At 48.2% G+C, this 26,774-nt stretch overlaps 1 protein-coding gene across 1 annotated transcript; it reads left to right on the forward strand.

Moving 5' to 3' along the window:
* Positions 1 to 12,237: 12,237 nt before the first annotated feature.
* On the forward strand, positions 12,238 to 16,355 carry CD207 (CD207 molecule). Its single transcript, XM_055539076.1, has 6 exons — positions 12,238 to 12,313; positions 12,411 to 12,527; positions 13,898 to 14,272; positions 14,832 to 14,983; positions 15,605 to 15,723; positions 16,205 to 16,355. The coding sequence occupies exons 1-6, from the start codon at positions 12,238 to 12,240 to the stop codon at positions 16,353 to 16,355; spliced, it is 990 nt and encodes a 329-aa protein (XP_055395051.1).
* The last annotated feature ends 10,419 nt before the right edge of the window (positions 16,356 to 26,774 follow it).

Consider the following 26,774-nt stretch of genomic DNA (forward strand, 5'->3'; position numbering starts at 1 on the left):
GAGAGGCCCTCACCAGACCCCAGAATAAGACACTTTATTAACGTCAAACACAGGAAGCATCTGAAATTAATGGTGAAGGACAGATTAGTCAACAGAATGTGCTGATATTCTCTCTTAGCATAGACACTTGTGAAGGGGCCAATGAGTCTTTCTGTAATTAAACTGAGCAGGTGACAAGACCTCAGAGCAAACTAGAACTCGGAAATCTGAGGGAACTGGAGTCTCTTTCAGAATCTTCCTTTCATAGCTTCAGGGCAGTGTTTCTCAGAGTGAGAAGTGTCATCCATCAAGTACATGTAAAAGAAAAATGGTGATGGCAATTCTGGTATCAGCAACATTAAACAGCTTTTCTTAACACAGGGTGTCTGAGAATCTTTAATATGCTCAGTTACCATGAACCTCTAATAAAGCCCAGAGCATGGAATGTTTACCAAACTGACTTAATTTTGGAACCCTTTTTGGGCAAAACATACTTCTGGACTAGTGTTCTATGCAACACTTTGGGAAAACTGGATCCATCTTAGGAAGAGAGGAGCTATTTTGATGGGTATGACACTCAGGGTTATTGATGGGAAATATAAGGCCATGTTTACATAATTTAAGCAGAAAAGGAATTTATTGGAAAGGAGGACTTCCCTGGTAGCTCAGTTGGTAAAGAATCCACCGGCAGTGCAGGAGTCCCCAGTTCTATTCCTGGGTCGGGAAGATCCCCTGGAGAAGGGAACGGCTACCCACCTCAGTATTCTGGCCTGGAGAATTCCATGGACAGAAGAGCCTGGCAGGCCATAGTCCATGGGGTCACACAGAGTGGACACGACTGAGCGACTTTCACAGCACAGCAATTTATTGGGATGCTTGTGGCTCAGCTGGTAAAGAGTCCACCTGCAATGCAGGAGACCTGGGTTCAATCCCTGGGTTGGGAAGATCCCCTGGAGAAGGGAATGGCTACCCACTCCAGTATCCTGGCCTGGAGAGTTCCGTGGACTGTATAGTCCATGCGGTTGCAAAGAGTTGGACACAACTGAGCAACTTTCACTTTCACAGCCCCATGCTTTTATTTATTTATTTTCTTTTTTCCTTGCTTTTAGATTCAACGTGAAGATGTGGAAAATGGGGCAGCATCAGGGAGGCTGGCTGAGAGAAGACTCCCAAGACGTTCCTTGAAGACTCTCTTGTATCTCTGAAACCACATATTACGGTCTCAGTCATGCAGTCGTGGTATCTGATTGGCTCTGGTGAGAGGTTCTGGGTGTGTTTTTGATTCTCTGGGCATGTGTTTTCTTTTCTACGTGTGTGACTGACAGGCCGTGTATGCTTCTCTAGACCTTTGCAGCCCTAGAGCAGTTAAGCTACTGAGGCTTGAGGTTGGTTCTTTTGGCCACAAGGTGGCTCTCTTCTTTTTCCATTTCTGGTTCAAGACCCTTGCTGCTGCTGCTGCTAAGTTGCTTCAGTCAAGACCCTTAATTCTGGACAAACGCTGCCAGTCATCTTCATTCAATAATCATCCAAACTGGGCAAGTCTTTTTTTTCTAAAGTATATTTTCTTATTTATTATGTTTTTTATTGAAGTATAGTTGCTGTACAATATTAAATGAGTTGCTGGTGTACAGTTTAGTTATTCAAAATACTTAAAAGTTATACTCCATTTATAGTTATAAACTATTGTCTATATCTCCCATGCTGTGCAACATATCCTTGTAGATTATCTTATACCTAGAGTTTTGTCCCTTTTAATCTCCTACCCCTATGTTGCCCCTCCGCTTTTCCTGCTCCCCACTGGTAACACTAGCTTGTTCTCTGTATCTGTGAGTCTGCTTCTTTTTTGTCATATTCACTAGTTTGCATATTTTTTAGATCCTGAATATAAGTGGTAACGTACAGTGTTTCAGAGTGGGCAGCTCTTGTTACATGGCACTAAGATGTTTCCACACAGCATTATCTTACTTGATTTGAACTGGCACAGGTGATGGAGGGGGTCCCCAGATCACCCACCCAACTAGGGAGTGGCAGAGCCAGAGTTTCATCCCAGGACTCATGATTTTACACTGGCTTGATGGTTTGCAAGCCTTGGCTGCATGTGGGACTCACTTTGAGTTAACAAAGATACTGATGCCTGAGTCCCAACCCAAACCAGTTAGGTCAGGATTTCTGGGGTGGGGTGCTGGCGTCTTTACAAACATGCTCTGAGAGTGGAGACCACTACCCTAGGTCTCAGATGCACAGCTCTCCTTTTCCTCTGTGGCTCCTAGGGAAGGGAGCTCTGGGCGAGGGCAGTGTGAGCATGCAGTTTTCCTGTGGTTGAGAGTCAGATATATAGTGAGAAGGTATATATTTGTAGGAAATGCAACCATGGACCTACATCTTTGTACTATGTTTTAAATAAAAGCAGTTTGGAAAAATGCCATGTTTTACACCATTTCAAGCTACATTTTTCTTTTGTCACTGCTTCAGGCTTAATCAGGGATATAATTTATTTTTCTTAGTTGCAAGATACCAAGAATTATCCAGAGAGAATTGTACTCCCCTACGGGGCAGGAACCATGGCTGTTCTGTTCAAGGTTGAGTTCTCAGCATCCATCACAGAGCTTGGCATATGGGGGGCACTCGATACATTTCACTGAATGGATAAATGGATGCCTGAGTGGATGAGTGACAGGCAAGGTTAGCCACTTCTCTGGGGATGTTCCCATTAGAAATATGATGAAAGACACCTGTTCTAAGCATTCTAGGTCAAAGCAGAAGTTTCAGGGACATCTCTAGGGAGCAGCTGGAAGCAAATGAAAGTTTTAGGTTCTTTGGGTGAGACTGACCCAGCTGAAGGGCCAGCTGGAGAGCTTAATGAGGGAAAAAGAAGTTGGTAACCTCAGTAAGATGGGAAAAGAAACTAAAAGCATAAAATTGCTGCTGAGAACAGTTATCTTATTTACTTTCTGAAAAGTTCCCTTTGGAATGGAAATATTTGGGAAAAGAAGCCTGTAGTTAAGGTCAAAAAAGCAAGTTGAAGGGAACCAACTTGGTGTATAAAGTGAACTCTGTTACAGTTTATGAGAATGTGGCCATAAATTGGGATTTTATAATTTCTTGGCTTAATGATTTTAGTTTGTAGAGGACAAACATCCCTTTGTGGTATTAGAGATATTACCATGGAGTTTTGGTTTTTTGGAGGTCTTGTTCTGTTTTGTCGGTTTGGGCACAGGTTTGAGTAGTTCATGCAGCACAAAAAAGTCCCATTAAGACAAAACTGGACACTTGCTGGATTTTACTTACTCTGGGTACTGGCAACTTTACTCCAATGGCCAAGCATGATCCATGAGGTCAAGTACTAAATGATTATTGTACAAGTTATTTCTGCATTATTCATGGAGGCGAAAGGTCAGTGTGAAAGATGGATGAATGGACTACAAAATCTGTGCCACAGTTATGCTGTTCTTATCATAACAGTTCTTCAGTTCCTCTTTGCTGACCAGTTAACTAGTGCTGACTGGTGATTCATTTACTAGTGCTAATGCCTTGTCCGTGTGGTGAGGGGAAAGTTTCGGTTCTGTGAATTTCCTTCTGCATGTTCCTTCTTTCTCCACATAGGCTGAGGCTACATCCACTTTCACCTCTTGTCCGTTCTCTGTTCACGGCCATAACTGGTGGCTCTCCATCATAGCTAAGTTTTTGTTTTTTTTTTTTTTTAGCATATGACAATGGTTTAATAGCCTCAATATTTCAAGCATGCTTACAAATCATGAAGATGATAAAAATAATAAACTCCATCCACAAAAGACAATAACATGTCAGAGAAAACACATGAAGTCTTCAGTAGTCTCACTAGCGATCAAGAAAATGCAGTATAAAAATGGACTATTATACCAGTCCAAAAAAAGGAATTACTCATTCCCACTGTTGATGAGGGTCCAGGGGAAATGAATTGTTCTATTAATATTATATATGAATCTTTTTAGAGCATTATTTGTCAAAACTTATCATAAATCTTATTTGTTAAAAGATATATGTTTTGGTCTAGCAACTATGCTTGCAAGAATTTATCCCAAGGGAAAATTATGGATACAGGACAGAGACATTACTGAAGAATATTCTCTGTAAAGCTGTTCATAGTGCTGAGCAATGGAAAGCATCCTGATTGTTTACTAACAAGGAACTGGTTACATAAATCATTATAGTTAGAATCCTAGGGATCCGTTAAGAAAATATAGATTTTTTTATGGGAAGGAAAATACTCAGAATTTAGTTTGCATCCATCACCATACAGGTGACTCCCTTTACCCATTCCAGCCTCCCTCCTGGTCCTTCCTCTCTGGTAATCACTATTCTATTCTCTGTATCTGTGTGCTTGTTTTCCTTTGGTTTGGTCTATTCATTTATTTTTTGTTTTTGTTTATTTTTTTTCACCCACATACTAATGACATCATATTGCATTTCTCTTTCACCGTCTCTCTTATTTCACTTAGTGTAATCTATGTTGTTGGAGATGGCAAGGTTTCATCTTTCATATGGCTGAGTAGTATGCCCTTGTGTATGTATTTATACCACATGAAGCTTCTTTATCCATTGATGGCAATTAGGTTGCTTCCATAACTTGGCTATTGTAAATGATGCTACAATGAACATAGGGGTGTGCATATCTTTTTTATGATTTTATTTTTATTTATTCATTTTTGGCTGTGCTGGGTCTTAGTCGCTGCATGTGGTCTCTGTCCAGTTGCAGAGAGTGGGGGCTACTCTTTGTCGTGGTATGCAGGCTTCTTCTTGTGGTGGCTTTTCTAGAGTGCAGGCTCTAGGTGGCCAGGCTCAGTAGTTATGCCACGCAGGCTCAGTCGCCTTGGGCCATGTGGGATCTTCCTGGACCAGGGATAAACCTGTATCTCCTGCAATGGCAGGTGGATTCTTAATCACTAGACCACCAGGTGGTCTTTTCTTTTGAATTAGTGATTTTGAATTCTTTGGATAAACACACAGTAGTGGAAAAGCTGGGCTGCATGATATTCTATTCTTGGTTTTTGGAGGAATCGCTACATGGTTTTCTGTAATAACTGCTCTAATTTACATTTCTGCCAATAGCATATGGATGTCCCCTTTTCTCCACATCCTCACCAACACTTATTATTTTTTGCTTTTTTTGATAAAAGCCATTCTAACAGGTATGAAGTGATACCTCACTGTAGTTTTGATTTGCATTTCCCTGACAAATAGTGACGCTGAACATCTTTTCATGTGCCTGTTGTCCATTTGTATGTCTTGTTTGGGAAAATGTCTGTTCAGCTCCTCTACCCATTTTTTTTAACCAAGTTGATTTTTGTTATTGTTTTTGGGTTGTAGGAAATGGCACCCCACTCCAGTACTCTTGCCTGGAAAATCCCATGGACGGAGGAGCCTGGTGGGCTACAGTCCATGGGGTTGCAAAGAGTTGGACACGACTGAGCGACTTCACTTTCCTTGGGTTGTATAAGTCCTTTATATATTTTGGATATTAACCCCTTATCAGATATAGCATGTACAAATATCTCCTCCCGTTTGGTTGCCCATCTTTTCATCTTGTTGATGATTTCCTTTGCTGTGCAGAAGTTTTTTACTTTGATGTAGTTCCACTTGTTTATTCTTGCTTTGGTTTCCCTTGTCTGAGGAAACATTTCTGGAAAGATATTGCTAAAAGACTGAAGTCAAAGTGTGTACTGCTTATGTTTCCTTCTAGGAATTTTATGGCTTACAGTTAAGTCTTTTAATCCATTTTCAGTTGATTTTTACCTATAGTGTGAAATAGTGGTCTAGTTTCTTTCTTTTTCTTTTGCATGAGGCTGTCCAGTTTTCTCAACATCATTTATTGAAGAGATTATCCCCTGGAGAAGGGATAGACTACCCGCTTCAGTATTCTTGGGTTTCCCTGATGGCTTAGATGGTAAAGAATCCGCCTGTAATGTGGGAGACCTGGGTCCGATCCCTGGGTCGGGAAGATTCCCTGGAGGAGGGCATGGTAACCCACTCCAGTATTCTTGCCTGGAGAATCCCCTACAGTCCATGGGATCTCAAAGAGTTGGACACAACTGAGCGACTACGCACACATTCTTTCTTTTGTATGTTCTTTGATTCTCTGTATAAATTAATTGTCCATATATGTGTAGTTTATTTCTGGGCTCTCATTTCTGTTTCATTGATCTATGTATCTGTTTTCCTTCCAGTAACATGATAGCTCATTTCTTTTTAGTGCTGAATAATATTTCATTGTTTAGAAGTACCACAGTTTATTTACCTACTATTTATTTATTATCACCCACTGAAAGCCTTAGACCTTTCATCCACATGTCAAGTACCAGACTCTATCTCTCAAACTTCAGGGATAAATACCAAACTTTCTGAATGGCTCTATTAAGGCCACCATAACTTAATAGAGGGAGGAAGCTTGGTAAGTACAATAATGGCCACAAAAATGTCCACCTTCCAATCCCAGAAACGGGAAGTATATTATTACCATGTGACTACATGGTAAAGTGAAGTTAAGGCTGCTAATGAGCTGGCGTTGGGAATTCCATGGCGGTCTGGTGATTTGGCGTTTTCACTGCCTAGGGTGTGGGTTCAGTCTCTGGTTGGGGAACTAAGATCCTGCAAGCCATGCTGCATGCCCTTACCCCCCAAATAAACATAATTAAAAAATAAGCTGGCTTTAAGACAGGGAGACCATCCTGGATTATCTGAGTGGGCCCAGTGCAAGAGGCCTTAGAAGTGGAAGTTGGAGACAGAAGACTCAATGTCAGAGTAATGAATTCAGATAAAAACTCAACCTGCCAATGGATGCTGGCTCTAAGCCAAGCATTGTAGGGGTTGAGAAGGAGGCATAGCTTTCCAAAGGAGGGGGAACTAACTCTTTGTATCAGAAATGGAGATGGGAAGAATGCTGGGGAAAAGACATAGGAGCTGTCTATATATACTATGCTATATAAACATTATATAAATATATACACAGTTATAGTTGGATATCACTATGGATATAGATTAGGGTTTCTTAGGTGGTGCTAGTGGTAAAGAACCCACCTGCCAGTGCTAGAGACATAAGAGACTCGGGTTCGATCCCTAGGTCAGGAAGATCCCCTGGAGGAGGAAAGGGCAACCCACTTCAGTATTCTTGCCTGGAGAATTCCATGGATAGAGGAGCTTGGTGGGCTACAGTCCATGGGGTTGTAAAAGAGTTGGACACAACTTAGTGACTAAAAACAGCAACAACAACATGGATATAGATGTAAATGAATATATACATACATGTAGATACGAAGAATGAGCTGTGTGTATAGCCATTTTTATTTCCTGTATGGTAGATAATTTTTTTTTTCCTTCTTGTTCACCTGGTTGATTTTCTATAATGAGTACCATTAAAAAAGAATTAAAAGATACAAAAATAAGATTTGCATACTTTTCTCCAAGGACCCTTTATAGCTTTCCTGCCATGAATTTGCCCTTCTCACTAAAGTCACAGGCAAGGGCTCTTTGACCTGGGTAGTTGAGAGCAGCCTTCTCTGCCTGGAACACAGCCATCCTTCCCAGCAGCCAGGCCGCTCGCCCATTCCGTGCTGTTTATGATGGCGCCAGAGGGAATTGCCTGCTTACTGAGGTCTAGCCATGGTCACTGTGCCAGAGAAACAGTGCCATCACCCAATGTTCTAAAAGAGAGGAGCTCGTTCCCAGCGTCAGGGGGAGCTGGGGAGGCCCTGTGCCGTGTCTGCAGCCACTTTCAGTCTTGAGAGACTCTTCCCTTCTCCCTGGGATGATGGATGCTATATTTCCCCAATAGAAGCACTTCTTCTGAGGGCAGGGTCCATGGCTGGCTTTCTCCTTGTAGCTGGTGCAGAGCAGGCATTCTAGGGGACAGGATGGATGAAGGGCCCCCCTTCCATTTCTTTCTTCTTGGTTTCTCTGTCCCATCCCCTGTTCCCAGGGCACATGTACAGAGGATGGCATGACATCCTTTGGCATCTGGGATCTGCTGGTCGAATCCCTCATCACATGACATGCAGGAGTCCCCTGTGAAGCCCGTGGAGCAGTCTGCTCAGCTGTTGTAACCATCTGCCTTCTCATTTCATTCTCCCCTCCCCTGAACCCCTCCCCTATTCCCCCATCCCCTCTCCCTGGTTTGTTGTCCACTCTAGTTTCCTCTGAGCCTTGGATGGAAGGACTCGGATCACCAGCCTTGTAGAAGACTGTCAGCACTGCTGAGACTGTCAAACGGCCTGAGTCTCTTTTCCACTCCCATTGATAATGCCCACAGTGCACCTCCATGCATAAGGAGAGTCCCAACCAGAGAAGGGGAAAGCGATCAAACTGTTTCCTTCCTCCATTTTTATCCAGGGAAAGCCTTAGAACCCCGGGAGCATGGCAGTGGGGAGACAGAAAAGTGAGCACCGACCTCCTGTCTCTCATCACTGTAGAGATTTTTGGTCGCTCTAGACCTGACCCAAAGCTCCTCCTCTGTTTGGAAGAGCAGGGATCTCCTGAGTGTCCAGGAGAACAGCTCTCCTTCCTGGCTGGAAAGTGAGGCTGGGGCACCTGCCTTCTGCTTGGTCTGTTCTCTTCCTCTTTTCTCCTCTGGGCTGTCAGGCCAGGAGAGACTTAGGGCACCCAGGGAGACTTCAGGAAATACCTGCGGATAAGCATGATTAGAGGAAGGTAGCTCGTGATCCACATCTTCCCTGCAAAATGGGAAATGAAACTCCTCATGGCCAAAGCTTTTACAGAAATTGTCTCTGAAACCCCAGAGAGCCCACAGAATTGTGGTTGCTTCTTGCCCAGCTTCCTCATGCTGGATCAGCCTTTTGTCCAGTGATCAGGAGAACATCTACCTGCAGCTTCCATTTCCATCACTTGAGTAGATGCCCCCAATCCCAGTCCCTTCTTCTGCACTGAGTCCTGTCCCATCTTGGCAAGGCCTCCAGACCCTTTCCTGGGGCCACTGGGAAGGCACATGGGCATTCCATTGATTGCTCATGCTACGTACCAGCAGAGGTTGGAGGAAAATCAAGTTTTCAACAGAGAGGGAAAGGGTCAGTGTTCTGTGGCAGCTGCTCTCTCTCAAGTGCCTCGGAAGGAGACCAGGACCCCAGGGGTGCTTTCTACCAGGGTCTTGAGTAACCTAGATTCTTCTCCATCTCCAGGCCCTGGGGTGAGGATGTGGGACCAGGAACCAGGAGAAGAAAGGTTGAGGTGACTCTGGGATCAGACTGGGGAACAAGCAGGAGAGCCCAGAAACAGAACATTCTCACTCCTGCTGAGCCCTGGTAGAACCAAGGCTCTTAACTAGATGAGCAACTTTAAGAGAATGGGCATGGTTCTCACTGTTCAGAGACTGGCAGGGAGTTAGCTAACGTCAAAGCTTAGAGCAGACCGTAGGGCAGGCCTGGATGGTATTTGGAGAGGGAGGAAATGAAACAGAATGAAAGGGACATTATCCTGTGACTCAGCTTCCTTCCCAGCACTTGGAAAGTATGGTGTGGAGTCCTCTGTGGTTCCCTCAACTGGTCAGAGAAACAGCTCCTGTTTGAGGCCTACAATGGCACCCCACTCCAGTACCCTTGCCTGGAAAATCCCATGGACGGAGGAGCCTGGTTGGCTGCAGTCCATGGGGTCGCTAAGAGTCGGACACGACTGAGCCACTTCACTTTCACTTTTCACTTTCATGCGTTGGAGAAGGAAATGGCAACCCACTCCAGTGTTCTTGCCTGGAGAATCCCAGGGACGGGGGAGCCTGGTGAGCTGCTATCTATGGGGTCGCACAGAGTCGGACACGATTGAAGCGACTTAGCAGCAGCAGCAGCCTGCAGAAGGAGCTGCAAGGGGCCTATAAGTGCAATGAACTGGTCAGACAGGGAGGTGGGATCCTCTCAAATATCAAAGGCATCAGAAGGCCCTGTAAGTAGAGTTATTTCCTTGGTTCTGATCATTTAGCCTCCAACCTTGGTCCCTGACACCAACCTGTTCTCCAACTCCACTGGCTCAGAGTCAGCAGGGCCAGGTCAGCTTTCTAGTCCTGTGGCCAGAGTTGTTAGGCATATTTGGATAAGATTTAAAGTCACTCTTGACTCATGCTTTTACAGCTGGAGGCTGTAGAAAAATGCAGTGGCTTCCAAGAGACAGATTCCAGTCCACAGGCTGGAATTTCAGAGTTGAGTCATGATTAGCCATCACCATTTCCATTCATTTCTCTTTCATGCGTCCATCCATCTTCCACCCATCCACCCATCCTTTCATACATCCATTTTCTCTCCATCCATCCAACCATCCATCCATCCAATTATCTGAACTTCCTTCCTTTTCTCTTTCCCTTCCTCGCTTCCCTCCTCTTTTTTCTATCTTCCAGGAAATATTTGTTTAGAATATGTTTTGTACCAGGTTTCTCAGATTTGACAGACCTCTTCAAAGTATGAGAGGCTTCCCAGAAGAAGACCTAGTCCCTCAGAGAGGGGCACTGAATCAGCTGCTCTCTGCCCTGAGCATCTCCCATGAATGAAAGAACAGCTCCTGGTCTGATGTTGCTGATCCTCCCCACTTTGTCTGAGGCCCTCACAAATGCAGGAAGCAGAGAGGAGAACTGAACTCTTACATGTACATTTGAATCTCAAGTCCCATTTTATAAAGGGATACTGGCTTCCCAGGTGGAGCTAGTGGTAAAGAACCTGCCTGCCAATGCAGGAGACTTAAGAGAGGCTGGTTCAATCCCTAGATCAAGAAGATCCCCCAGAGGAGGACATAGCAACCCACTCCAGTATTCTTGCCTGGAGAATCCCATGGACAAAGGAGCCTGGCAGGCTATAGTCCATAGGGTCGCACAGAGTTGGACATGACTGAAGTGACTTGGCACGTATCACCTAAGATGCCTTAACAACAGAAACTTGAACATTTTATTGCAGTGGTCTCCTTACTGGTCTCCCTGCTTCCAGATCCCCCACACCCTGGTCTCTGCTTCCAACCATGGTCAGAGTGATCTTTCTTCAATGTTCCTGTCCTTGTCTCTCTACTGCCTAAAGTCCTTCACTGGCTCCACATCACCCAGAAGCCAGAGTTAAAGCTCCTTAACATGACCCAAAAGGGTCTTTATGATCTGACTCCAAGTGCCCCCTTAGCCCATGCCCTCCCCACTCTAGTCATATACTTTACACTCCAACAGTGCCAAACCACTTACAGCTCACCAGGCACACCATGCTTCCGAATATGCTAATCTCTCTACTTGGAACTTCTTACCATGACTCCAGTCTCTGTACTCCCTTTGATTTGTGCACATTCTTCTATCATTAAGTTTATCACCCTGTATGTTCCTGCATGTTCATTTGTGTCCGACTCTTTGTGACCCTATGGACCACGGCCCGCCAGGCTCCTCTGTCCATGGGATTCTCCAGGCAAGAATATTGGAGTGAGTTGCCACGCCCTCCTCCTGGGGATCTCCCTGACCCAGTGATCAACCCGCATCCCTGGTGTCTCTTGCATTGCAGGCAGATTCTTTATCACTGAGCCACAGGGGACGTATTGTCATTTATTTGCTCAGGTCTTTCTTTTCTGGCTTCCCTGGTGGCAGAGACAGTAAAGAATCTGCCTGCAGTGCAGGAGACCCGGGTTTGATCTCTGCATCAGGAAGATCCCTGGAGCAGGGAATGGCAATCCACTCCAGTGTTCTTGCCTGTAGAAATCCATGGATAGAGGAGCCTGGTGGCCTACAGTCCCTGGGGTCCCAAAGAGTCGGACATGACTGAGCAACTGACACTTTCACTTTTTTTTCTACTAGACAGAATCAAAGGGAAACAGAACTCAGAGGGGAAGGAGGAAAATGACACAGGATGAAGATGGGTGAACTGTTTGAGTGTAAGGGCCATGAGTTATTCAGCTCCGTGGCTCAGTCCTGGTATAGTGCCTTGTACACCGGAGGCACTCAACATGTATTTGTGAGGTGAAAGGATGGCTGGATGGATGATGGATGAGGGCTGTCTTATAAGAGAGAAAGCTTAGCCTGAGGACAAGATGGTTAAAATGTCCATGTAATAGATACCCAGAGAAAATGATGGCCTCTTCTTGAAAAGCCAGACTTCTGAGGGGTGGACTGAGCTGCAGCCTAGGACAGGCAAGGCACCTAAGCCAGGAAAGGGGAACTTTGGGATGACGCAATGAACTTCGGGGGTCATTTCCCTTTTCGTCTAGATAAAAGGTCTTTGGGGAGATAGCTGGCTGGGAGCACCTGTGCCACCAGGGTGAGTGTGCAGGATGAAGACTGCCGACAGCGAGGTCCTCGACGCTCACTTCACGGTGGACAAGCAGAACGTCTCCCTCTGGCCCCCAGGCAAGCGTCAGCCTCTGCTCAGAGCCTGCTCAGGGCTCTGTGGCCAAGCTTGCAGTTGGCTGCTCCTTCACCAAACGCTCTCCTCTGCTTCCTGCAGACCCTCCTCCCAAGACGTGTCCGTCCCAGGTTCTGGGGAGACTCCTCACGGTCCGCGCTGTGGTCGTCTTCCTGACGCTGGTCACGGTCACCTCTGTCCTGCTGCAGGCCATTCTCTGTAAGTCCCCAGCTTTGATCTGGGCTCGGTCTTTCCCTAAGGCCAGGGGTCCTTCCCCTCTCTGGTGGTCTATCCTGCCTCTGGCTTTTCCATGTGTCTTGCTTCCCCCTCTTTCCATGTGCAGTCAAAGAGTCCTCAGTAAGACCAGCTGCTTCTCCTTCCTTTCCAGTTCCGGGGAGATGTTCCTGACTGGGGTCAGCATGCCTGTGCTCAAGGGTGTGCTCTTTCTTCCCAGGAAGTGCTCATCCCATCTTCATCCTGGGTCACTTTTCTCCTTCCTCTCTGAGCTCTGTGTCCCTTTGATTCAGAGCCTTGTGGGGAACCCCCAACAGTGAGCATAATGATTGCTGACCCCATGAGGGGTGGGGTCCCAACTGTAGCTTCATCCCCAACTGACTAGGCCAGGCTAGGGTTAGGGAACAGCTCCCCCCACCCCACAGGGCCCTTTCATGCTCTCTTCACTCTCCTGCTCCCACAAAGATCATGCCAAGGGAGATGCCCTACTTCTTCACTGGATGTGTGACTTATCTTTCTTCTTCTTCCTGCTTTGCCAAGCCCAGTTGGCCTCTGCTGCTGGTAGAAGCTTCTTCCTCTCATTAGGTCTCCAGATAGCAGACAGAGGGAACATCTGTCTTCTCCTTTCAAGGCCCCAGGACACATTTGGACTTGGACTTAGAGGCTCTGAGTAGAATCTCCCCTGCTTTGAGTCCACTGGTATACTTTTGGTGTCTTCTGTGGCCTGAGCCTATAGCCTGAGCAGACAGTGACAGCGGGTAGGACAAGGGAAGGGGAGAAGTGGTTTCATAATTCTCCCTTCTCGTTTTCTCTGGAGAAGAAATCACTTCCAGACAAGAAGTCTGTATGGCTGGCCCCTCCGATGGCCATGAGGGACCTATGGGCAGTCATGGTGGGGACGGTGCTTCTCTAGCTGATGGGCACCGTGGGGGTCTCTGGAAAGAGAGGGCTGGGAGTCAAGTGATGGGGCCCAGCGTGATGTGAGAAGGATGACAAGGGGGTGACTGAAGGCATCTCTTTACCAAATGTGCCCTGAACATGCAAAGGAAATATAGGACTGGATTCTAATCCCCTCTTCTGCTTACCTATGAGAGCCTCAAACAGAGATCCCATGATTTACCAATCTTTGCATGATCTGCATCTATCAGAGTCCCTGGCACATGGAAGGTGTCCATTCTATGTTTGTTGAATGAATACATTATGACCGAATAGAAGGTAGGTAACTGCTCCTTGGGCTGGGTCCTTGGGAAGCTTGAGCCCATACCTTGCCTCCCCTTCCTTTCATCACCCTGGCAACACCCCACTCCAGTCCCTGAGGGTCCCTGCAGCTGACCTCTTGACTTCCTCAAATTCAGATCCCTGGTTTATGGGCACAATATCAGATGTCAAGACCAACGCCCAGTTGCTGAAAGGTCGTGTGGACAACATCAGCTCCCTGAGTTCTGAGATCAAGAGGAACAGAGGTGGCCTGGTGGCAGTTGGCAATCAGGTCCAAATGGTGAACGCCAGCTTGGATCGCATAAGTTCTCAGATCCGGAGGTTGGAAACAGGCTTGAAGGAAGCCAGTGCACAGCTGCAGGTGCTAACAAGTAGTTGGAAAGCAGTTGATGAGTTAAATGCCCAAATCCCAGAGCTAAAACAAGATTTGGATAAAGCCACTGCTTTAAATGCAAAGGTCCGGGAACTCCAGAGCGGTTTGGAGAGTCTCAGCAAATTGCTTCAACAGCAAAGTAAGTGACTCAGAAAAGAGCATTGCAAGTTGGCCAGTGGCCCGTGGGACCTTATCAACCTCAGGCATGATGCCATTGGGCTGGTGTGTGTGGAGGAAAGCATGGGCATGGCTGGAAAGTTAAGAAGAGAGGGCTCAGTACTGGAGTTGGGGAGGACTTGGGGGCTGTTCAGGAGAAAAGGGACCTGGGACCAGCCAGGGCTCCCACACCAAGCCACAGAATATGAAGACATTAGGGAGTTTCTCTGTCTGGGTCCAAACCTCACCATTTTCCAGCAGTTCCTGCCTAGAGCTCAGGGGCTCAGACACTTGTGATGGTCAATGGAGAGATGGATTCTTGATTCATCCTCTCTCACTCTCCCCTCTCTGAGCCCAGAGACTCTACCAGTCTCAGACTTTCAGGATCTGAGGGAGTGTCCCCAAGCTCCTACCCAAGGACCAAAGGACCCCAGAGCCCAGCCCCATTCACTCTATTTCTGGGATCCTGCTCAAATACTCCCACCCAGCCAGCACCAGAGAAAGCAGGAACACCAGCGTTCACATTTCATCCTTGTTCCCAGAGGACATTCTCCAGGTGGTTTCCCAAGGCTGGAAGTACTTCGGGGGGCACTTCTATTACTTTTCTAAAATCTCGAAGACCTGGTACAGTGCCCAGCAGATCTGTATATCGAGGGACTCCCACCTGACCTCAGTGACCTCAGAGCGTGAACAGGTGAGTGCTGTCCTGTGGGCACTAGGAAGGGGGTATATTGGTAGCTGTATCAGGCAACATGGGCAATATGATGCTTCAATGACAAATATTCCCAAATATCAGTAATTCTTTATGATTACCTCTCACTTACACACTACATGTCCAACAAGGGCCAGCAAGGAGTTTTGCTCATTGTGGCTACTTAAGGGCTTAGTCCAGAGGAGATTTCATATCAACATACGTTTCCACAATTGCTGAGGTAAGAAAAGGGAACGTGGTACGTTGTATGTTGGCTCTTAAAGCCTGGAAACAACACATTTCGTTGGCCAAACAAACGATGCAGTATTTGTAGCTTCAAAGAGGGCAGGATAGTGCAACCTTTCCATGTGCCCAGAAAAATAGAAATATTTGTGAATAGCGTTAATGACACCATCTAACCCAAGAAGTCCTCTACCTGGTGAGACAGAATATTAAACAAGCTCCTTTCATCTTAAGTGGGCCAGCAGAGTGGGTCAGAGTCAGAGTCAGGATGGAGTCCCAACCCTGTGTCTGTGGGTTCAGGGGCTGTGGCTGAGGATGGGTGAAGATGCCCAGAGAGACACATGCTCCGATGCCTCATCTCCGCCTACTGTCTTTCTGTAGGAGTTCCTCTACAGGACAGCAGGCGGACTTCCCTACTGGATCGGCCTGACCAAAGCAGGGAGCGAGGGGGACTGGCACTGGGTGGATGGCACTCCGTACAACAAGGTCCAGAGTGAGAAGTAAGTCCTGAGAACCCGCTGTCCCAGGCTGCTTTCTTGGGCTGGGTCCAGGGCACGAAGAGTCGGGGGAGAGTCCCACTGACCACAGAGTTTGCCATCCTTCCTGTCCTTGATCAGCAGGAACATTGACCAGAGATCTAGCTGATCTCTGCCACTGGTTGGCTGGGGAACTGGGGACAAATCCACGGCTACTCCATGCCCTATGGGGTTTGGCAGCATGGCCATCCACTCAGCTTTGGCAGGGACCTCATTCTAAATCTAGGTCTTTGCACTGTGGGTTCCTATAGGGCCTTGAGAGTGGGCGGGCTGGGGTGGCCCTAAGTTGGGGGGAGATTGCAGACTCAGAGGTTGACGGATAACCGGTCCCTTTCCTCTCAGGCATGGAAAAATTTGCAGCCCTACCACCCCAGACCGAAACTGGGGTTGAAGTCGCTCATTCACTCACTGGCAATGCATTTTGCTTTGTTTTTCCCTTCGGTAGGTTCTGGATTCCAGGCGAACCCAACAACATTGGGAACAATGAACACTGTGTCAACCTAAAGACGTCCTCACTGCGGTCATGGAATGATGCCTCCTGTGACAATACATTTCTTTTTATCTGTAAGCGGTCCTATAAACCATCAGAACCATGACCGGACTGGCCCCTGTGCCAGCACTTTAAGCTCCAAAGCTCATTGAATTCAAGGAAATGCTCCTCTCTCCTTTGTCCTCCAAGGTGATTTTGAACCTAATTTTTCATGCTTTAAAGTTGTCCTGAAGGCATCCCAGAGTCCATCTACCTTGGCTGGGAATTCTCTGGTCCCAGAGTGGATATCCTTTCCGCTTCAGCTTCAAAGGCAGATGAAGTGGAAAGGATATCTTGGGTTTAAATGCAGAGGTGAGGGTGGAGAGAATAAGTTTGCACTGCTCCAGTGAGATGGACCAGGATACAGCATCTGGGGCAGGACCCTGGAGGGGTCCATCCCTTTGGAGAAGCCTTAGCTTTACTGTGTGAAATTTGTGTACGACCACCCCCGAGATTCTCCGGAGACCGAGACTCAGGGCGTTTCCAGTTGACATCCCAGAATTCCCAGTTGCCTTCCTAAGTGTTCTCAGTGGAAGAGCTCTGCTTTTGGTAGGCCCTATTCATGCCATCTACCCATGGTCCCCTTCTTCCTTATCCTCTGAGACCTGAGCCCCTTCCTCCCTGCGATAGGTTTGACTGGTTCAGGTCAGAGGCTGGATGGAAACGTGTCTCTGCAGACCTAGACCAGTATCCACGTGCTTCTCTCTACCCATCACTTGCTGGGTGCTCCTCCCCGGGTCCCAGTCTGTTTGCCCAGCTCCTCTGCCTTGTTCCCTGGGCCTCCTCTTCTGCATCTCCTCTCTTCCCAGGGGTCAGGGGAAGCGGCCTTCAGTAGAGAGGGCACCCCAGCTTCATTAGAATAAAATGCTGCCTGGGAACTGGCCACTCTCATTTTCTTCCTGGGGGTACAGGTGGATGTATGGGGTGGAGGGAACATCTGCTCCACTGGATATGAAGTTCTGGGGTGTCCTCAGGAAACAGGGGTTCAAATAACAGAAAGTCCCAGCCCTGGAAATGCCATAAAACATTAGCAGGACTTATCTTTGGTTTTTACTGAAATGCAGCCAAATAGGACTGCAGGGTCTGGCGTGTCACCACCTTCTGGGTGGTCTTTCTTCTTAGACATTCGCGGACCAGCTTCTGTTCTCTGGCTTTGCACTGGGTGGGGAGATGCGTCAGGTCTCCCATTCTTCACAGAGACCCTGATCGCAGCCATCAGGTCCAAATCTGCCATGCAGGGGCCGAAGCAGGAATCCAGGCTGCACAGACAGAGTGGAGCAGAGAGGAAGCAGAAAGGGGTACTCTGTGAACGCATGGCAGGCTCAGCAGAGCAGCCCTCCCCTCCTCAGGGTCCTCGTTAGGTGCCCTCTTAAGGGTCCTGGGGGGAGGATGTTTTTCTTCAATGACTGTGACCAGCAGAGTGGTGTTCTGGTTGTGAAGAGGTTGAACTGGAGGGATATTAGGAGGAAGCTTGAAGGAACACGGGGCAAATGGCCTTTTTAAAAATATGGTGATGATGAGGAATGAACAGTTCGTGATGGGGTTCATGTGAGAGCATTTGCCCAAAGCTCCAGGGGCATCTGAAGTCTGGGGGTTGGGGCACATCAGGGGAGTGCAGACCGGCGAGCACGCAGAGTAGGCTGTGTGGGCACAGAAGGCATCTGCATCTTCTCCAAGAAATACTTGGCTGTTCTTACTCTTCATAATTTGAAGTAGCAAATTACGGGAGAATATTATTTCTTCCCAGTGTCAACTACCTGCTCAGAGCACGAGCTGATGGAGACATGAAATACAAGTCGTAGGCTCAGAGCTGCCTCTAGGGAACTTCCCCATTGTGTTTCCAAACCTGACTCTGCTTTCCATCATACTGTTGCGCCTGACCTGTTAGTCACCATGTCTGGGCTGCCGTGTTTTGTGTGTTCTTTTTAATTAAAAAAAAAATTAAAAAAAATTTCCTGGATGATTACATTTTATTCACTTTTTGATGTGGTTTTATTCCATTTTTTAATTAATTTATTTTAACTGGAGGATAATTACTTTACAATATTGTGATGGTTTTGGCCATGCATTGGCATGAATCAGCCATGGGTGCACATGTGTCCCCCCATCCTGACTGCCCCTCCCACATCTCTCCTCACCCTATCCCTCTTGGTTGTCCCAGAGCGCTAGTTTTGAGTGCCTTGCTACATGCATCGAACCTGCGCTGGTCATCTATTTTACAAATGGTAATACACCATTAAATAAATGTTTAATTTATTTCTTTGCTTTTGGCAGTGCTGGGTCTTTGTTGCTGCACACAGGCTTTCTCTAGTTGAACGGGGCCTACCCTCTAGTTGAGTGGGCTTCTCATTCAGTGGCTTCTTTTTTTGCAGAGCATGGGTTCTAGGCACACTGTGCTGAGCTGTGCTTAGTCGTTCAGTCATAGACTATGTGACCCCATGGACTGTGTAACCTGCCAGGCTCCTCTGTCCATGAGGATTCTCCAGGCAAGAACACTGGGGTGGGTTGCCATGCCCTCCTCCAGGGGATCTTCCCAACCCAGGGATCGAACCCAGGTCTTCTGCATTGCAGTCAGATTCTACCATCTGAGCCACCAGGGAAACCCAAGAATACTAGAGTGGGTAGTCTATCCCTTCTCCAGGGGATCTTCCCAACCCAGGAATTGAACTGGGGTCTCCTGCACTGCAGGCAGATTCTTTACCAGCTGAACTACCAGGGAAGCCCTAAGCTTCAGTATTTGCCGAGTACAGGCTTAGTCGCTCTGCAGCATGTGGAATCTTCCCAGACCAGGGATCCGACCCGTGTCCCCTGTGTTGGCAGACAGATTCCCAAGCACTGGATGATCAAGAAGTTCCTGTGCTGCTGTGCTGAGCAACATGTGACCCTGCCCCACACTCCAGCTTCCTCCCCAAGGTAGGCACTTGTCACTAGGGCAGCGGATTCAAAGGCTTGCATTGTAAGACCTAAAATTTCACTTATTGCCAGGACAATTTTTGGGTCTTACAGGGCCCTCAAAACCTAACTATGGGTTCCCCCACGCTCACCAGATGTGTTCCCTGACCTGGCCTGTTCCCCTTGACTGGATCAGCTGACCTCCACCCAGTTTTCAACCTACTGGATTCCTCTAACCTGCCAGTACAGAAACTATTCAAACAAGTCAGTCAGATCCTCTTGAGAAACCAGGGGCACCGTATCCTCTTGTTGCTGCAAAGCCTGTCTCCCATAGCCCTTGCTGGTTCCCTCTGGTTTCGGGTGTAACCCCCATGTGGCCTGGCATGGTATCTGGTGTCCTCCTCCAGACTATGACTATGTGTGACTAATAAGATGCTGTGGGTCTTATCTGTCCAGTGTAAGATGCCATGCGTTTGGCCATCTTGTACTATCTGGAACAAGAAATGCCTCCCTCACTGCTATGGGCTGATTGAACCCACCCCCTCACAATTCTTATGTTAAAATCCTAATCCCAATGGGATAATGTTAGGCGATGGAGCCTTTTGGAGGTAATTAAGTTACCAGAGTGAAGTCCTCACGATGTGATTAGTGCCCTTATAAGAAGAAACTGAGAGCTTGCCTCTCTCTGCTTTCTGGGTTTACAACAAGGCTCTCTGCAAAACAGAAAAGAGAGCTTCCCCAGGAACTGAGTCCACAGCATCCTGACCTTGGATTTCCCAGCCTCCAGAACTGGGAGAAAGAAATTTCTCTTATGTGAGCCTCTTAGTTCATGATGTTTTTGTTATAGCAGCCTGAATTTACTGAGACACTCACCATTGCGGTAAATAAGAAGCGATCAGAACAAGGCTGGAGAAGGCAATGGCAACCCACTCCAGTACTCTTGCCTGGGAAGTCCATGGGGTCGTGAAGAGTCAAACATGACTGAGCGACTTCACTTTCACTTTTCACTTTCAGGCACTGGAGAAGGAAAGGGCAACCCACTCCAGTGTTCTTGCCTGGAGAATCCCAGGGACGGGAGAGCCTGGTGGGCTGCCGTCTATGGGGTCCCACAGAGTCGGACATGACTGAAGCGACTTAGCAGCAGCAGCAGCAGAACAAGGCTGGTGAGGAATCTCTGGTTAGTTCTGATGTGAAGGGAGGTGTGGGACTATCTGACCACTTTTCTAGGAAAAAATTTGAACCTGGAAACACCTGGGGATTGAAGCAGTTAACAGAGAGAAGTCAAGCTGGAAGGCCCTGAGTTAGAGGAAGGCTGGTGGGGTCACCATGGGGCACCTGCAGAAACTCGAAATATGCAGCAGCTGTGAGGCAGAGAGGCAGAGCACACAAGGAATATATCTTGCAGAGAAAAGAGAATGGTGCAGAGGTGAGGGTAGGCGAGACATAGACCGTTGAGCAGCAGAGTGAAGGCCCAAGAGCCTGGCTGCTGAGGTTCCTGACGCCACCTTAGCTGCAGCCAGCCCTCCTGACACTTCTGGGAGGGGCCCGCCAATCCCAGCTGATCACCCTGTGCTGTCAGGGGTTGATATGGAGGATCGAAAGCTTCTGGGGCGTCTGAAGCTAAGGAACTGCATCTCTAGGAAGACAGCCCTGGACCACTCGGCAGAGACAGGGAAAACCAGTGTGAGAGGTCCCCGCCGATGAGTGGCTCTGGTGTTAAGGTATCAGATATCCATTTGACTTTTTCTGGCCAGAAAGAGAGAAATACTCAGCAAAGATGTAGTAACTTCTTGGTGCTTCTTCCTGCTGGCAAGTGATGCTCTTGTAGGAGAAATGAAAGCTGGGAGCCTGGAGTGGGAAGGGCTTGGGCGCAGGGGAGGGAGTCAGAGGAGGAGTCATGCTGACCAGGCCTGGAGGACTATGACCCTTCCCACCCCAGTCTCCATCCTTACAGCTGAGCAAGGGTTCTCTAAAGTTCTGCTTTGGAAGCTCTGTCAGCTTCTCAGTCCCAGGAAACAGGTCCTGAGTTAGCTGATGTGGGCCCTTCCTGTATGTGGGGAAACAGAAACCAAGGCAGGTCCTCTCTTTCTGCTGCCACCCTGGACGTCTGACAAGCCTCTTGAGGGTTCCTCTAGCAGCCCCCCTCCCACATGGACACTCCTGGGGTTTCAGGCAGAGCTGTTGACTGACTACATTTTCCTGTGTCTTCTCCTCTCTCCTCAGCTTTCAATTGCCAGGCGGTAGCAGGCTGGTGGATGGTGGATCTGCATTCTTCACTCACACATACACCACCCAAAAACATACACGCATATACATACATATGCACACACTGCACACATATACACACACATACACATATACATACACATCACATACACATATTCACCTGCAATATACACATGTGCTCAGTCACTTCAGTCATGTCTGACTATTTGTGACCCCATGAGTATCCTGCCAGGCTCCTCAGTCCATGGGATTATCCTGGCAAGACTACTGGAGTGGGTTCCCATGGCCTCCTCCAGGGGATCTTCCTGACCCAGGGGTGGAACCTGGGTCTCCAGTGGCTCCTGCATTGGCAGGTGGATTCTTTACCATGAAGTCACTTGGGAAGTCCATATGCACATAGATACACAGGGGTATGGACACATACACACATCCATATAAACACACAAATATACACATATATCGTACACAACACACATATCATACACACACACACACACACACACACACACACACACACACATTACTGTGGCATCATGAGCTGGGCATAGGCAAGCCCTCCTCTCCTCACCCTGCAGACGAGCTGTGCCCCTGGCTGGCGGGGGCTGTGTTGACACTGGCCATTCATGACCCAGGCGGGACCCAAGTTGCTCTCCCGGCCTGGCCACAGGAAGAGGCACATTCAGCCTGGCTTCTCTACCATGGAAGCTGGGCAGTGGGCTTCTTGGATGATGCTTGGGGCCCTGTGGGAGGCTGACTCCAGCATTTGGGAAAATGCTGTGGGAATAGGATGTAAGAGCTGAAGGTGAAAATGGGAAAAAGCAACACAATTTGGATGGAACAATCCATTTACAAGGTAACTGACATCTCGTAAATGGCCCACTGGTGAGATAGGAGACAAACACATAATTAGATTTTTATGTGTTAAAGAAAGTGTGATCCATTTCAGTAAGACGGTAACCCTTTGAAGTGATGGGGGAGCGAGCAGTGAGAATCTACTGTCCTCCTCAGAGCTGACTTCAGGAGGGCTGTCTTGACCAGCCAGGGTGGGTATTGATTCTGCCTAATTGGTCACCCCACGGGGGTAGGGACCTGGGGGCTGCACAGCTCCCCTGGGACACCTCACTCCTAGGTCTTGGCCCACAAGCACAGGAACCCCCTGACACAGTGTTTCTCCTGGGAGTTACAGGTCTCATGGTAAAGCGGCACATTGGCTTATATAGCAGTTTTGGCGGAGTCAGTCCTGAACCTGATCAGCTCAGGGAGCACAAATCCAATCACCTAGGGGTGAGATCTTGGATCAAGCTGGGTCCTATTTGGTATTTTCTGACATAACTTTTGACACCAGATGTGTGGTGTTTTCTGCTGCTGCTGCTAAGTTGCTTCAGTTGTGTCTGACTCTGTGCGACCCCATAGACAGCAGCACACCAGGCTCCTCCATCCCTGGGATTCTCCAGGCACAAACACTGGAGTGGGTTGCCATTTCCTTCTCCGGTGTCTGAAAGTGAAAAGTGAAAGTAAAGTCGCTCAGTTGTGTCTGACTCTTTGCAAACCCATGGACTGCAGCCCACCAGGCTCCTCCATTCATGGCATTTCCCAGGCAAAAGTACTGGAGTGCCATTGCCTTCTCCAGGTGTTTTCTGAGACCAACCAGTTCTCTGACATCAGCTGAGTGTCTACAGTTCAATTCAATTCTGACACTCAACCATGGAGTGAGTTAGAGGCTCAGTCCCACAAGACAGCCCCAACTTCAGATACCTTGTGCAAGCAGGGTCTCCAAGTGACCACACTTCTGCCCAGTAGACTGCAAATCTGGGGAACCCCATGACCCTTCCCAGCTTGATAATTCACTAGAATGACTCACAGAACTCATGAAAACACTATACTTACCATTACAGGTTATGATGGAGGATAAAAACAAAGAGCCAGATGAAGAGGAACAGAGGGCAAGGTGCAGAAGGACCTGGAGCCTGGGGGGTCTCTGTCTCCATGGAGTAGGGGTGCAATACCCTTTTGGGTAGGTGGGTTGGGTTTGTTTACCAGCCAGGAAACTTCTTGAAGCTCTCTTGTCGTTTATGCGCTCTTATAACCCAATGAGAGAGGTGAGGAAGCTATATGGAGAGGCCGATGGCACCCCACTCCAGTACTCTTGCCTGGCAAATCCCATGGATGGAGGAGCCTGGTAGGCTGCAGTCCATGGGGTCGTGAAGAGTTGGACATGACTGAGCAACTTCACTTTCACTTTTCACTTTCATGCATTGGAGAAGGAAATGGCAACCCACTCCAGTGTTCTTGCCTGGAGAATCCCAGGGACGGGGGAGCCTGGTGGACTGCTGTCTCTGGGGTCGCACAGAGTTGGACATGACTGAAGCGACTTAGCAGCAGCAGCAGCAGCAGCAGAAGCTATCTAGTGGTCTGAGTCTCCTCATCAGCATGAATGCAAATGTGGTTTAAAAAGGTTAGTTTTGGATAACAAAAGACACGCTTGTCACTCAGAAAACTCCAAGGCTTTTAGGAGCTCTGTTCTAGGGACTGGGACAGAGACCAAATAAGTGTTTTATTCTGCTATAATTCTTTTCCCATCACTGCCACTCTGAGTTCCTGAGTGGGCAGAGAGTCACCTCAGCCCTTCCCGTGACCTGCAAACACCTGCTGCACTGAGCCTGCCTCCTCCTTACTAGCCTCCTGTTACTTAAGAGAGTCTGAGGCTGGAATTAGGACTCAGCCATGGGTCACGAGGATGTTTTTCTATGCAAAGTTGAGAAGGAATCCCTAACTCCCTTTTAAGTGGCTGGTGAAAGGTGTCTGTGACTTTGGGGCCAAGGCTAGTGTTTGAGGCTACCGTGGAGCGCAGGGGTGGGAGGTTGGGGCTGAGGGAAGAAGGAGGATGGGGGTACCAACTGGCATTTGGGAGCCTTGAGGGGAAGGGCCCAGATGGGGCACTTCTGCAGAGTCAGCAGCGGGGGAAGGCAGAGTTTGTAAGGACTGACTCGGGAGCATATAAACCCGTATCGCAGCTCCACTTCCCCACTGCTGGTTCACAGCCTGACAGGGAGCTGCTCTGGAGAATGAAGGAGGCAGAGACGAGAGCTGACCAGGTCCACTTCTGCACAGAAAACCAGAATGTTTCCCTGTCCTCCCAAGGTGAGAAAACTGAGGCCTCGGCCTGTCCTCAGCATGGAGGGTCCGGCCTGCTGGGCTCCGGCCCCCCACCATCTTCCTCAGCCCTTGCCTGGCTGGCTCAGCACTGGCTCGGCTTCCAGAATAAACAGGTGGGGCTGAAGGTGGGTCAGGCAAGGACAGAGTGCCTGTGGCCTGCACCGAGGCTTTGCGTGAAATCTCCCCTGACCCTTTTCCCTGGGGGGTGGCAACCTGGCAAGAGAAGGAGAGTGAACAATGAATTCAGGGGGACCTGGTTTGAAAGCCCATCTCTGCACTCTGGGCTGGCCCCATGAGGCCTCAGGGACTCCGGGCTGTGGTCTCTCCGTTCTCTGTATATTCAGCCAGCAGACTCCCAGGCACAGCCCTTCTTAGGACACCCACGTCAGCCTGTGGCAGCAGCAGCCCCAAGGGCTGTGAGTGTCGCTGCGGTCATCATTCAGGCAGCAAAGCTGGCCCTGAGCCGCTGAGGTCGGGGTTCCTGCTGTGTGCCTCCTTCCCCAACTCCCTCCCTCCTTTCTGCTTTCATTCAAACAGTACCTTTGTTGTCTTCCATTATGCCAGGTCTGTGCCCTGTGCAGCCCTCCAGGCTCAGGCTGGTGGTCTTTTCTGAGCCTTCTGTTGCTACCACAGCTTCCATGAGCCCTGGTGCACGTTCCCAAGCGCCCATTGCCTTTCTCCAGGGTGAGTGGGACAAGCATTCTCAGTCCCATGGGACAGGCCAGGAGCGTAAGTCTGAGGGGCTGCAACTCTCCAGCCCACATGGCAGTCTCCTCCTGGATCCTGGCTTCTTCCCTGCAGGACTGGACCCCGTGGCAGTGGTTCCTGCAGCCCCCAAGATGCCCCGGCGTTTGCAGGCCACCCTGGCCTCTTTGGGTGTGTTTTTGGTCTCCTGTCTTGTGGTTCTCTTCATTGTGGGTAAGCTCCTGGGTGACCTGAGCCCCACTGACTTTCTCTCCTTCCTGCACACAGGCCCTAAAGAGCCCTAGACACCTCCCTTCTACTCCCAGGGGAGTCACTCCACTTCCAGTCCCAGGTCCAAACCAGGGCTTTCCTGGGACCCAACCAAGGTCATTGTCCAAAGGGAGGTTCCCAAGAGATGAGGTGGGTGAGGGGAACTCTGAGGGGGTCATGGGGCCATCTCCTCCACCTCCTTCTGGAACCTTGACTGAGGGTGGGGCAGCCTGGGGATTGTGCTGATGTGGAAATGGGGTATCTCAGCTCTACAGCACCCAAGACGTGCACTCGAGACATCTGCTTACTTCCAAGAGTTCCTGGAAGACAACCATACTGGGCAGTTTCTCAAGGAACGCGACTGTGAGTAGCTGCAGCGGGGGAGGGGAGGGGGCCAGGACCTTGGATGCTCAGACCCCAGGACACATTTCTTCCTCCTCAATGTCCTCAGGCCCCTAAATGGTTTCTATTCTCCTCACAGAAAGCCAGTATCTTTCTTTTAAATGGCTTTATTTTTTGAGGTACAATTGACACATAATAAAGTATACATATTTAAAGCATACAACCTAAGTTTTGCCAAATATAGAGATGCATGAAACATCACAATCAAGATAATGGACATACTCAACCTTCTGCCCCCAAAGTTCACTCCTGCCCTTGGCCATCCTGCCTCTCTCCTCCTCCCTTTGTTCCTAGGCAACCACTGATCTGCTTGCTGGGATACAGATGGCTTGACTTTTTTCTAGAGTTTTATATAAAGGGATCTAGAGTATGTACTCTTTTTTTGACCTTTATCAGTCATGTGATTTACCAACATTTTTTTTTAGTCTATGGCTTCTCTTTTCATTCTCTTAACAAGATTTAAGTTTTGGTAAAGTCTGATTTATCCATCTTATCTCTTTTATGGATTGTCCTTTTGGTCTGGTATCTAAGAAATCTGCATATACCAAGATTACAAAGACATGCCCTCAAATTTGCTTCTGGAAATTTTATAGTTTTGGGGTTTTACATTTAGATCTATGATTCATTTTGAGTTAATGTTTTGAATAATGATGCAAGATATGGACTGAAGTTCATTTTTCCTTTTTGCAAATGGGTGTACAGTTGTTCCAGCACCATCAGTCGAAAAAGTTATCCTTTCTCCTTTGTATCTTTGTTGGAAACCAATTGTCCATATTTGTGTACATTCTCTCTTCTGTCCCATTGATTTAAGGCCCTCCTGGTCTTACCTCAGCACAGTGGCTCAGGTCTCACATAC

The sequence above is a fragment of the Bubalus kerabau genome, chromosome 11, assembly GCF_029407905.1.
Source record: "Bubalus kerabau isolate K-KA32 ecotype Philippines breed swamp buffalo chromosome 11, PCC_UOA_SB_1v2, whole genome shotgun sequence".
Lineage (NCBI taxonomy): Eukaryota > Metazoa > Chordata > Mammalia > Artiodactyla > Bovidae > Bubalus > Bubalus kerabau.

What these genes read in the sequence shown, in the direction of transcription:
- CD207 (XM_055539076.1), top strand. Translation starts at nt 12,238, where the DNA reads ATGAAGACTGCCGACAGCGAGGTCCTCGACGCTCACTTCACGGTGGAC. An exon ending in CCTGCTGCAGGCCATTCTCT is followed by an intron (nt 12,528 to 13,897) that starts GTAAGTCCCCAG and finishes CCTCAAATTCAG; the next exon opens with ATCCCTGGTTTATGGGCACA. An exon ending in AACAAGGTCCAGAGTGAGAA is followed by an intron (nt 15,724 to 16,204) that starts GTAAGTCCTGAG and finishes TCCCTTCGGTAG; the next exon opens with GTTCTGGATTCCAGGCGAAC.